Here is a 13,976-nt window from a genome sequence, read left to right on the forward strand (position 1 = left end):
TCCTTGAAATTCTCAAATTCTTTGCCTCTCAAATAACTCGACGTACAATGGCTGTCATTGTTAAGTGTCACGATAATTAAGACTTAAGATAAAAGATATAAAAATGATATAATCATGCAATCCCGACATTTTTTTTTTGATGATAGACGCAGGGTTTTCTGGGAATTATTGGCACAATAAATTTTCTGGATGCGCGGTTTTCTTAGCGGCTTCCCCGCTTCTTTTCGTTTCGTTTCGCTTTTCGACTTTTCAAAGCTTATCATTTCACAAGAGAAGAAGGCTTGCAAGTCGTATACGCATTTTTTTAAAACTCAAATTAGTTACGGTGGTGGTAGGTCCTCTAGTATCAATATATGATGTCATAAATCCATGCTATAGTCGACCACCGAAATGCTTTAAGGATTTCATAATATTCCCAAATACGTAAAAAAGCAAAATATGCGTGCAATGCATGGGGGGCGAGAATCTTGGAGCCACTGCTTGATTTTCTAAGAAAATGTGGATTTACTTGCAACTTGATAGGAATTTGCTTTTGTGTCAAATTGAAGAACTGAAAGACTCTTATAAGTGCTTGAAATAAGGCTTATCTACTTACCAACTAGCCCTGAGAGAAATTAAGTTTTTGAGAAATAAATACAATGAAAAAAATAATCAGGAAAGATCGCTCGCCTATCCCACAAAGAAATCGAGTTTTTGAAACTGAACTACATTTAAAATTAAAAGCATCAATACATTCTTTCCTTAACATGTTTGAAATCGCCTCACTTTATGAAATCGACATTTAAAACTTTGAAATAAGTTGAGCAAAACTGTGGACAGAGTGACATCTTATAGGCAAGAACAGCTCCAATCTATTTATTACAAATACACATAAATGCTCGGGTGCTTGCATAAGACATAGGTAATCTTGAACTTCTGCTCTAGACCTGATCACAATTACGTCTCATTTATCTCAGCAATAGCTTCATACAACTATATATATATTTACTAAATATTACATGCAGTGCAGTGGCAACTTAAGTGCTTTGGTGTTTTAGTGCTTCAGAATCCTTATAATTTAAAGATTTGTATATAAATCATAAACGTTTTTTGTTTTGTTTTTATCTAGTTGATGATTGACAACTTTTATGTGAGTTTTAATGTGTGATCTTTTTTACCCTAATTTTCGTTAAGCAATTAACAGTAATTAGTACTATAGTTATATGTTAAATACGGCCACACCCAAATTCTGTTCAGTTATTAGTTCCGTTTATGATTTTCTTAAGTACATGTTGTTAATATTTGTAATGCTATTTAGAATTTAGTATAGTTGGTTGGCAAGAAAGTTTTATGTGCAGAAATACTTTTATACCAAAAAAGAAAAACAATCTTAATCATTGTGCATTTAACAATTGGTCCCTAAAGGCTTTTTGCCTTCTATGACGATTTAATGATTTCATATGTAATTGGACATCAGATCAACAAAAGCGACACTAAATTATTATGCTCACTAGAAGTTTTTTCGAGCAGACATTTCTCCAAACTTGCATAGACATAATCGACACCGTGGCTGTAAGAGAAGTGAGACATTGTTTGGCGTTCTTTTCCTTTCGATCCTCTCACTCGGTCATAATTCACCTCGCACAACTGTCAGTATAATGCAGCACGGAGTGGACTTGCATGCTCCCTTGGTTCTTTTTTTTTTTTTTTTTGAATATGGAGTGTAAATGGACTAAGTCAAGGAGATGTATCGCTTATATGTTCAGATTGATTATAGTTAATATAGCGTCATGTTACATGCGATTAGGTAGTAATGTACGATTTAGAATTTTAGGTCAAGCAACTGGCAGAGATCCGTAGGCTTAGACGGATTACATCGACGAGCGCAATGCCCGAAACCTAAATCTCTTTCATCTTATTACATTTATTAGATTCTTGTCTTGGCTTAGTATTTGTCCTTATGATAAGCCTCTGTTGCTAAATTGTTGCATTTCATTGCAATTGCTGACCCTCTCTGGATTGATAACTTCATTTGTATTCTGCATTCCCTAGTTTGCATCGTAATCCGAATGGTTCGTACATCGCTTTGCTAATTATGCAAATCGATTGCTTATTTTTGTCTTATGGTCCTTTATTGGCTATTGCAGCTCCTTCTCTCGTCTGTTGCATTCCGTATTGGTTGTAAAAGGTGTGAGCCCGTTTCTGTAATTTTGATTAATGTGGAACTCGTGCTGGCTTTACTTGGTCTATTGTTAGTTGTACTAATTCTTGAAAGCCATGTTGCTTATATATACTTCTTTGCCTAGCTTGTGTGGACTGTACATATATTCGCATGATACGAAAGTATCTGAACTTATTTATATAACGCGACTTGTTCGTGTAACAAACGTTTGCTTCTTTCTTTCTTCCTTGTTTTGCATTCCTTGAGTGTTGCTCGCCGCCTTAAAGCTTCTTTGTCCTATTCGTATCCATAACTGGGCTTGCCCGAACCTGAAGTACTCTCCGTTTCTTTTTCACTCCTTGCATGCGCTTTCTCTCTCTCATTCTCTCTCCTTCTTTATGGCTTGTTGCTCTAGCCATATGGCAGTCTTCAATTCGTCCGGAAGCTTCCTACGATGTTTTCAGAGATTTTCAAGTTTTGTGTGAGACACATTTAATTTCTCTATCACTTAGCCACATGGGGAACTTAATTATGAAAGTAAAACGTCGGTCGCCTCCAAAGGAGTAATCTTTGCGTGTCGTACGCGCTCCGTTCTGCTGGGAATTTCCTTCACCTGCTATCCGTTAGTAAACGTCAGCTTGTTTGCTTTCCTAACGAAAAAAAAGAATAAAAAGCGGCAAATATAGGTCACCTTGCGCGCCGTCCTAAAGATAACCTTCAATTTTCTACAATTTTAATTTAACTGAAATCGAATGAGAAAATGCAAAAATTCGCACAGCTCATTACCTACTCAAGGAGACCGAAAGCACTTTCCTGCCAATATAATAAATATATCAGAATAATTATTTATGGACAAAGTTAAGCATACGTTTAACGGGAGCAATTTGTAATTAATTTATGCAAATAGTTTACAAAAAGTATTTCACAGTTGTTTTTCTTCCCCTCTTGTCCCTGCGCGCTTCTGTACTTATGTGATTAAGAAAAAGCATTTGTTCTTAACTGCAAAATATAAAAGTGGGGCGTTTATTACTTTCGTTTTTACTCGAACTTGGATGCATTATAATTTTTCTAACGTATAAAAATGTGTGATTAATGGCTATAGTTATATATATAGAATTGTTGCACTATATAAAGAAGGTTTCTGCCAATTATAATTTTGCCATTCGCTTTTCGATATGCAGAAGCAAGCGTGAACTGTTTGAAAATGTACGTATAGTGTGCATGGAATTCTCATAGTTTTAATTTTCAAAGAAAATGTCGAATATTCATTGGAAAAAAAATCGAAAAAGAAAACTCGGCAAAAATACCGTTAATTTTCCGAATTAAATTTTAAAATCGGTACAGTGCGTCCGAAACCGTAGAGCTTCCCTATCAAAGTTGTATAGATATTTTGCGCTAAATGCTCAAAAGATTAGAATGCATATATGCAGTAAATGCCATATTTGTTTATAGAGTAACTTTATTCTTTATATTTGATCAATAAATTTTTTAAGAGAAGGTATTATTTATACCGCGTTTGGACGTTTTATCACAAAGTTCGAAGCGGACGGCAATACTGAACCTATTATATACATTTTGTAGCGTCTCCTCTCGTCTTGTCAAATTTTTTGCTATAAGATATAATAATATGTCTCTGAAAATCGGCCTGAATTTAAGTGTAACCTTAAGTTTCGATCTTGTCGAAATATGGCTTTTAACATTTCAATGTTCAAGTTTCGGCATAAGTAGTAGTTGGAGCTTTCCAAACCGTCCGAAAGGCGTATATGTTTAAGCAGCGTCCACTTTCGTTAAGATGTGAATTGTAATTGATATTGAGGAGATATACATATAGTATTCTTTGTAGATGCAATTACCTTGTTTATGATATGCATGCTCTCGATTTGTGATCGGCGCGGCGGCTTCTTTATTGCAGAAGACGATGCACAGAAGCCGCCTTAAGGTCTGAATTGCAGGTGACTGTTGTTCCTTAGCTCGTCGATAATTAGCGTACTGTCCAAACACAAATCATCCCATTTAGCGGCACACTCGTCCTAAACTGAATAGCCATCTTCAACTGTTTTTTTCTTGCGTTCTACCAGTCCGCATTACCAAAACTTTGCTGAGTGCAAGACGCGTAGTGGCGATAAGTTATACATACCTTTTTCAATTGAAATGTAGGGCATGCGATATTTTGGGGCTCCAAGCCACTCCGTAAGAGGTACTAGGTCTCTGGATCACGATTGTGGTTTGGAGCTATGATAGCAACGTAGAGACCATATTTAAGTGACAGAGCTGAATACTTTTCTTTTGGAACAATCTAACTTGCATTAAATTGATCGGCTTGATATGGTAGCTGTTTAATTGCAATTTCCTGCACAAAAACATAAATAAGTTAAACAGAGTTATTCGGGGAAATCATTGATTAAATTAATTCTCTTGTTGCTGAAAATGCTGCTCATGCATTTACCATTCAAGCTGAGGTGCTAGAAACGCTTTACGTTATGTCTTAGAACTTCTATAGAATCTCTATACTAAGAATAAATACTTTTTAATGGCAGATATAATATTTATTTTTTGCTTTCAAAATTTGCGAAATTTCCTAGAAAGGTGGATGTGGAATATGATAAATTCTAATCTGTCAATTTAAGTGTTGGAGAGTTGGCGTGAGAAATACAATGTCGAGATACTTTTGAGGTAGGAGTGCAAAGTGCTAAGTCTGCTATGCTTGTGCACTACAAGGCAATATATTTTAAAAAGTCGTACTAAACTAGTGAGCAATTATTTATCATTTTAATGGTTAAACGTCGTACTATGTCAATAAAATTAATTATATGTAAAGACATGCATGTAATGAAAAACTTGCCAACTATTACTATTATCGTTATTGCTACTTAATTAGATAGAGGAATAAATTCTAACATTAAAGTCTTAAAGCCCTGAGATTTGACCTTACGACCATGGGTTGTTAGTTAGGAGTTTCTTTGTCTACTCGACCACTCGGCCTAACTATTAATTTTACTACTTTTCTCCGATCGACTACAATTCATAAAATGCTATCAGATTTTTCACTCAGCACAATGAATCATCTATAACTGACTTCCGAATTTTATGTAGAAGAAGAAGAGCTTTTTTTATCAGATCGCCATCTAAACAACAAGATAAGCCTGTTTTGGTATCCATTTAATTCTGGTAAAGACTTTTAATGAACTTTGGTTTAATTAATTACGATTTTCATGTGGATATGTGCAATTAAAAATCATTTTCTGCGATAAATTATTTAATATTAATTATTTAACATTAATGATTGGCACCTGCAGTAAATCTCGTTACCATTACGAGAACGTATTCATTCCATCATTACCTTTTCACTTGCACACATTTGCTAACATATTTATGAGTTGTTTTATTAACTCTCCCTCTCGTAGGGCGATAATGATAAAATGGATATTATAAACACTCGCACTAACACTGGGCTAGAACTAACTGTAACACCTGTAATGTCAGCTATGATATTTGTTTACATATGTTGTAATCGGTAATAATAAATCTCACTGACATATTAATTAGAACCAAACCACACCTCGTGTTTTTTACAGTTTTGCAGACTATAATTAGCTGCTAATTGAGTTTGATCGATAGAATTATTGCTTCGCATCAGAAGAACTCTTACACTTCTTGCCTTTACCATATTTGAAGCTAAGCCACTCTCATGAGACCACGTAATAAGTAGCGATCATCGTCTTGAGATTGTAAATTGACATAAACAAGTCTGTCTACACATCTATCTGATTGCTTCGATCCTTTTAAATGCAGAAAATAAAACAGAAATTGTGCAAACTGCTGTAAAGAAAGATTGTTAAATCCTCATAAAAGTGCTTACAAAATAATGAAAATTCAAATGAAATATTTTGATAAGATAATCTTTGTCTTAAGAATATTGAGATTGTCAAATCACTTGAGGAACTTTACAAGGCGATATGCAACTAATAATATTATGACTTATCTTCCAGAGAATATCACTCCGCACGATATGAGAGCTGCTCTATTCATACAAAACTTTTCTCTAACTCTCAAATATGTTTCGGTAATGAATTTCGGGTACGAGAAGCGTTCTCTTTTTGATTAGTTGACAGAAAGTCGTCGATTACCAGATAGATAGATAAAAGACATGAGTTTTGGTCTTAATAATTTATAAGATGCGATTTTGACGTAGAAGACAAGAAAGACACTTCTTGGCGGTTGATTGCAAGTACTAATCGGCAATATGTAGGATAAAATAGACGAGGCTAGATAGTGCATGCTGATATTGTGTACAACTGCATAAACTTTATATTTATCAATAAAATTTATTGAAGTTTATTAGAGAAACCGAAAATTATACAAGCAAAAGTTTGATAATATAATGCAGGCTTTTATTCCATAAGAAAATCTTGTATTATTTTATTATCCAAACTACCATATCATAAAAGAGAACGCTTCATGTAAAACCTGTTGGTGGAAAATAGTATGCTTTAAAGTAAAGTTATTAATGCATTATAAGGAAATTGAATGTTGTCATTATCGAAAATATCGAAGAACTAGTGAGTGCCTGGGGCGGGAGCTACATTCACCGAAGTGGCTGAGTTAACATGGCCAGCCAAAGGTGCAGTATGAACAGCACCGCGTGTTTTAGCCACGTAAACGCCATGACCATAACCAGGGCCTTGACTTAAACCAATGCCGGGATAACCACCCCAAGCGCCATGACCAGCATATCCCCAAGGGGCACCCGCACTAAAATCGACAGCTCCATAAGCACCGTGCCAAGCACCGCCGTACGGAAAAGCTGCATCATGAGTCACATATGAGACGCCGGGAGCTACTTGAGCTGTCAGAAAAGAAGAGTGTACGTTGGCGGCAAGAGCCAAAATTACAATAGCGAAAATGGACTGAAACCCAGAGAAAATAATTTGAAAATATTTTATTTTGCACGTTTAATAACACATTACTTTCATTGTTGAAGGATAATAACTTGGCTTTATGGTGCACTGGTATGAAATGTTCAATGAACGCCTTTTGATTTGATTCTGATCTTGTTAACAAAATTAGAGTAACTTATATACAAAAAATTATTGGTGTGGCACACCAATTATAACAAGAGCAAAAACAAAAAAAAAAAAAAAAAAATGCTAAGAAACCAAAATGAAAAAATATCAAACCTATAATCAAATTACCAAACCAAGCACTAATAATAACAAGAACAACAAGTTAGATATTCAATATTGTTGTACTACAAATATTTCTAATCGCGTTAATATGAACTATTAAAATATCATAACTGACGTTAATTGATGCATAACTATTTTCTATTTTCTACGTATTTCTTCTTTTACTTTCAAGAACTCGGGGTGGTACGCGCGGATTAAAATGAAAAAAAATCAAAGATTTGCTTAAAACCAAAGATTTGCTTACACTAATATGCATTTTAAGCCCACACCCTCGCCGCAATTTATTGCTATGCAAGCCAGATTTGATTCAAAATTATTGATTTTATTCAATGCATGTCAAAAATGAACCTTAATCCCACAAATTAATATTTTTATGACAGACAAGTACATATAAGTTCGCTTAAGGAGATTACATCATGCAAAAAAAATTCCATGGACTTATGCAGAATAAGTGCACCTGTTAACTTCAAATCAAATTAAATATTGCTAGAATAAATTCTTGTTACCGTTACTGGGTCTAAAGTTTTCTAAAATTGAAAACCTTAAAATTTTGAAGTCTATATACAGAAATGGCGATCACGGCCATTAACGTCACGCTCAGTGGTTCTATATTAGGAAGTAGTTTCAGATTAACAGAGAGCACCGAATTAGCGAATTTTTGCAAGTACTGCCGAGGGAGCCTACATCTTCAGTTAAGTTCCGGCTTAGCGCTAAAGTATGCAATATTTATAATACGATTGATATCGTGTGACTGAATGCCGTCTGGGCCTTATTCCTTGCATGATCAAGTAATTTATCTTCTTGTAAAATCTTTCGTTCACCTTTTATGACTCTCTCTTCTTTTCTACTCACTTTGCCACCATTTCCCATCCAACTTAGAAATATTTCATTATAAACTTTCTTTACGCTCATTTATAGCATTTGACAAAGCACTCGCAATATAGTTAATAGAGAGTTAAGTTATTTTAAAAAGCTCCCCTTTTCTTTCCCCTGAAATCTCGACGTCTCAGACGTGAGTATGCAAGCCGTTTTTGCAGGCCCAGTTTTCTGTAAATGCAAATTACAGATCAGACAATTATTTGAAGCTTTGTATAAATATTCATCACATCGGAACCTCGATAGACAAATTGATGCTAGTTCTATTTTTCAGTCGTATACGACAGCATTTACAATAGATGGCCTTCACAAAACCCACACAATATGGGAAAAGTACATTTGACTAACCTAAAACGACAAGCACCTATTTCTCTGCCCACATATGTATGCCCACAATGACCAAAAAATTATAATCTATAGTACATATCAGCCATTCGTGTTAAATTTGGACTTAATAATAGATTAAAGGAAAAGAGCGTGGCATTTTTTCACTTTCGTGAAGGGAAATTTCGCCAGAGTGAAAAGAATGCATGAAGACGCTCAAATTAATTATTTATTATTAATTATTATTAAGTATTAACTTAACTTATTTTCAAGTACTAACTGGGTTTGTGGTACATTTTTACAGCTAAGAAAAGTTTTACCTCCAATAAAAAGCGTATCGGTGTGAACATACAGCGCAAACATCGAACAAGTTAGAAAATTTTATTCGATTGCGATCAATACTTTCCTACCTATCACCGTTATCCGGTAAAAGTTTAAAAAGAGTGGAAAATATAAATTTACATATTGTATAACATTTTGTGGGCGTGGTTGTTTTTTTCTACTTTTGTAGAATAGTTTTGTTGAACATTATATCGTCTATATCTTCTAGTTTATGGGAAACCTGCAAAAGACATGGAGAACAAAGGTTTACTCACTTTTGGTTGTATAGACAGTAGGTGTTGGAAGCATGTTTTTTTTACCTCTTTGGGCGATTTTCGACCTTTTCTCCAATATCGTAGGCGATATCTTTTTTTTGCGAACCAGAAGAACATGGGGCACTGGCTAACAGATGGACAGATGATCAGACGAACAGACGGACATGCTTAGGGACATTCGAAATTTGAAACTGTGCAAGAATTTGTATACTTTATGGGACTTTGACTCTTGCTTCTACACGTTATATAGGTAATGAAAAGAAATTAAATGGTTATATACTATAATATTGAATGAGCGAGGTCAACTCTTCCAATTTTCATACAAGCACTGCAATATCTCGCATAGAATACATGTTCAAGTTTTTGTAGATTTATTTGCTAAGAGTAATCAGAATAAAATCATTTTTAGACTCCTTTTACAAAACAGAGGTTCAGACGGACAGACGGGCATGTCTAAATCGATTTGAAATTTGAGTCTGTCAAAAATATATATATCTTGTGGGGCCTCTGAAGCTTCCTTCCAGGCGCTGCAGACGTTTTGACAAAATGAATGTCTTCCGAAAGGAGTCTTTAAACAGGGAAGCCACTGTACATGTTTCTAAATTTAATTTTTTTATTACGGTTTAAAAACTCGTGACTTTCCACTCATACTTGGATAGCAATATGATGGGTATTTCAAACTATAAGCACATGCTTCCTGAGACGCAATGTTTGAAGATATTATGCTGCGTAACTCCAAGAGTTTTAATTTTTTTCACTTGAATTTTTAACAATATCTTTAAAATAACAGCCTCAAAGAGAGCACAGGGGAAATGTCGATAAGTTAAATATTATTTGCGAATAAAAAAAAGTTTGTCTTTTTCAAGTTGAAAATTCATGAAAAATGAAGGTTTGAGTTTAAACTCTTGCCATCACACAACAATCAATGTGCGTAAAATCCTCGCAGTACTCCGCTAATTGCGAACACATAGAGTGTTAAATGGTTTCGCTTGATACAAATTTGGACCAAGTACATTACGCTCCGTAGAGATTCGAGATGCTAATATTTTTTGATATTTTTCAAAAGTCATTTTTATTTTTTAATAATTGATTTTATGTATGCTGAAGCGCTTCTATTATCGTTGTCATCTAAAAAAATTTTTACAAAAATCCTTTTTTTTAACCTTTTGCGGGAAAACTCGATTGACTTTTGATAGAGAAGTTAATCGACGCCGTCAGATCGAGAAATTTGCATAGTTTACTATCAAATTGAAGAAAAATAACAATTTTTTAGTTCTTTTTTTTCGATTTCTTTCGATTTGTATTGCATTTGTTTATTTACAGTTAAAGAGTGTTATAAACTAAGACTTTGTTTAGAAAGTTTATAATGATATTGTTGATGGTGTCGTTGTTGTTGTTGTTGTTGTTGCAGAAAAAAAATTTATACTCTTCTTGTGATGTTTGTTGGTGGATCTCATATCTAAACAGGACACTTGTTCTAATTGGTACCCTGGCCAAAGACTAAACTGAGATGTTTATAAAATGAGTGTGTGTGCCATAAAAAAGAAAATCTAAAGTGACAGTATTTAAAAGGACCTCTCCTTTTAAGGAAAAAAAGATAGATAATAGAAGTGAGTTGTAAGAATTGTGCAGTTTTTACGCGCTTGTTTCCGAAGCAATGATCACAGTGTAGTTGAAGCAGCAAAGCGTAGTCAACTTAATGAGTGCCAGGTGCGGGTGCTACGTTTACAGCAGTTGCAGAATTCAAATGACCAGCAAGAGGGGCGGTATGAACAGCACCACGGGTTTTGGCTACATAAACACCGTGACCATGAGCACCAGCATAGGCAGGACCTTGACTCAATGCAATACCGGGATAACCTCCCCAAGCGCCGTGAGCACCATATCCCCAGGGAGCACCAACGCTAACGTCGACAGCAGCAGGAGCGCCATGCCAAGCTCCAGCCCATGGACCAGCCCAACCGGCACCCCAGTGACCACCCCAAGCTAAAGCAGGTCCGTATGCGGATGATTGCACGCCAACAGCAAGAGCCAACAAGACAATAGCAAAAGCAAACTGAAACATATACATAAAGGATTACGTTTTCTTTTTGATTGATTTTGGCAATTAAATCGTTTAAGGTAAGCGTTCGATCTTATCCTTCTAACATCAACTGTAAAGAAAGTCCTTTCCAATAATTAAGCAAAGAAATAAGATATTAGTCTAAGTAGTGTGAAAAAACATTAAGATCCTTAACGAAATATCATTAAATGTCAATCTGACTTTAGGTAAGTCCGCGCTTTATTATACCAAGTGTTTGAGGATCAATTTTTGGATCGATTTAACTTGATTGGCGCTGGGTGTGTATGGTTTTTCTTGTATTCAATCTCCAGGTTGCATCTTTTGATACATTGATGTGTTTTAGCCCAAGCAGGAACGTTATTGGAAACAATTCGGACAGGACCACTTTTTCGATTAATTTCCTTGTAACACCTCACTTTAAAAGGTCGGTACACGGATACCCGTAGGGTAGTGTAAGGTATCTAATGCCTTGCTTTAGTGTTTTTACCTATCTTTCTTTATTTCTTTGTAAAGCTTTTTCGTACAAAAGTTGTAAATCTCCTTTGTTTTATTTAAGACCTATTTAAGGTTTTTTTATACGCCTTCGACTATCAGTTTTTCTCCTTTCAAACGGTTTTGAGTTGTATTTTTTTTTTTTTTTTTTATTAATTTATCCTTTTTTTTTAAAGCAAACTTTTAAACGTACCTTCATATTGATGATGTTAGGGTAAGCAGATGAAGGATTCGAATTTTTTATTAAATTTGAAATCGTTGGTGTTTAATGAACGCTTTTCAACTTGATTCTGATTTGGTTAACGAAATTATGGCAACTTTTATACTAAAATTATAATCACAAACTCTCAGTTTTTGATCATATTGTGCGGCGCTTAATTGGCCACACCAACAATCGGACATACAGACAGACTTTGAGTATAATAAAAGCCGAAGTTCAGTATCAACCAAACAAACAGCAAATTGTTTATGCATATTATAGATGTAATGTTATTATATATACGCCAATGTTAATTCTAAGTAAATATTACAAATAAATTTTTGTGTGTGAAAAAAAAAGAAAAAAATTATAAAACAATTTATTTATATGTAGCATTTTAGGTTTTATACTTTGCTTTCGATATGAAACAAACAACAAACTCTTAGCCAAAAGAAAAAAAAAATAAAATTAATTTAATTTGTTGTCTGCTTTACCATGCCACAGCACCACCATATCAAGTGTTGGAGTAGTGTTCGGAATTAAGTGATATCACTTGCTTGTTTCGTACGTTTGCTTTTTGTGTATAACCTTTCACCGTCAATCGCTGCTACACCTTCAATAGGAAACAAGAATTATAGTGAAATCCTAAAACTATCATACTAACCACCGCCCGCTTATATGCTTAACAGCAGTGTTTGTGATCTCTAACACAATATGTGTGTGGGCTTGTGTGTTATAAGTGGTGTAGTCGTTTGTGGTCTTGGTTGTTGGCTGCGTTTAGCATTTCTACATTGCACACAAGTATATACTCGATACAATAAACAGAAAATTCTCATTCATAATCGTTGGCTTACACGATCCCCCGAGATGCTGTTTGTGTTATATTGAATTGGACGACCGTTGTTGAAATTCTATAAATAAAAAAAAGCAAAAAAAAAAAAAAAAGGTCTTTATCGTTGTAATTTTCATTCAATAATTCAATTACTGATTTGTTAAATTTCATTAGTTCAACTTTATTTGCACTTTAAACACTTTTTTTTTTTCTTTTTTTTTTTTTTAGTTGAATGTTCTTTCAATTAAACTAAAGACATTGTTTTTTCTTTTTTTTTCTTTCTTCAATTGACTACATGACAACCCATATGTCTGCATATGACGTTTACCACATGGCATATTTATAACATATTTATTTGCATTGCATTAGTAAACTGCATGGCGTTGAAGGAACTTCAAGGTGGTTTAGATGTTCTATGTTATTGACAAGATATACATAAAGAAAAAAAAAGCTTGTACGACCTTAAGGTCATACAAACTCCAGTAATCTAAATAAAAGCGTGTTAAACTAGTGTTAAACCTACTTATTAGACTCGTTAATGACACCTTCTTTACAAACCAATCGGTGCATGCTTTAGGGTAGTAATTAATCACTGCGTGATCGTGAAATAATGCTACATTTTTCAAAAGCTCAATAAGTTTTCTCATGCAGTTATTTTACATTGTAAATATTTCGTCACAGTGTTAAGAAATTATGAAATCTGATTTCATAGGTATACATGTTTGGGTCGTTTGATTGTTGCCACGCCGCTAAATGCCATCCTCTTCGTTCCGAAGAAAAGCGAAGTAATTTCTGGATGATGCGAATTTTCATTTATATGAAATTTTGATACGATTTTTCTTGCATTGATTTTTGCATTATAGTCACCATTAAGAGGTGATGGTTCGTAGTGTTAGTGGTAATGGATCGAGTGAACATTTAAAAGCAAAGCCACAGGAGGTTTTTTCCTCCTATTTTAAGAAAAACAATAGCACTAGACCATAGCGTTGTTGTTGTCTATATAATGCTCCGAACACTATTTGTGCCTACAATTTCCATATCGCGTAATTACTTACAAAAATCATGGCTCAAGTTCAACCTAACGCTGCTAGACGATCGTCGAAAATTACAAATTCCACTTAATGTTCGAGGGAGACACCAAAGGTTATGAATATGTCTGAAAAATTTGAGTTAGGTCTGAGAGCGCTGGGCGCACGCTGGGTGCTGCGTTTACTTCAAGTGTAACAATAACATCGAATCGCATGGCGAAGGCTACAATGTAAAACTGCT

At 34.6% G+C, this 13,976-nt stretch overlaps 2 protein-coding genes across 2 annotated transcripts; both read right to left on the minus strand.

Annotated features, from left to right (window-relative positions):
* Window positions 1-6,509: 6,509 nt before the first annotated feature.
* Window positions 6,510-7,213, minus strand: LOC119633309 (adult cuticle protein 1-like). The gene is made up of 2 exons (XM_038026800.1): window positions 7,108-7,213; window positions 6,510-7,047 (listed from the first exon to the last, which is right to left on the minus strand). The coding sequence occupies exons 1-2, from the start codon at window positions 7,111-7,113 to the stop codon at window positions 6,697-6,699; spliced, it is 357 nt and encodes a 118-aa protein (XP_037882728.1). The 5' UTR covers window positions 7,114-7,213; the 3' UTR covers window positions 6,510-6,696.
* A 3,276-nt stretch (window positions 7,214-10,489) lies between these two features.
* LOC119633307 (adult cuticle protein 1) lies at window positions 10,490-11,994 on the minus strand. The gene is made up of 2 exons (XM_038026799.1): window positions 11,870-11,994; window positions 10,490-11,178 (listed from the first exon to the last, which is right to left on the minus strand). Exons 1-2 carry the CDS (start codon window positions 11,873-11,875, stop codon window positions 10,819-10,821), a joined length of 366 nt encoding a protein of 121 aa, XP_037882727.1. The 5' UTR covers window positions 11,876-11,994; the 3' UTR covers window positions 10,490-10,818.
* Window positions 11,995-13,976: the final 1,982 nt, after the last annotated feature.

The sequence above is a fragment of the Glossina fuscipes genome, unplaced genomic scaffold, assembly GCF_014805625.2.
Source record: "Glossina fuscipes isolate IAEA_lab_2018 unplaced genomic scaffold, Yale_Gfus_2 2, whole genome shotgun sequence".
NCBI lineage: Eukaryota > Metazoa > Arthropoda > Insecta > Diptera > Glossinidae > Glossina > Glossina fuscipes.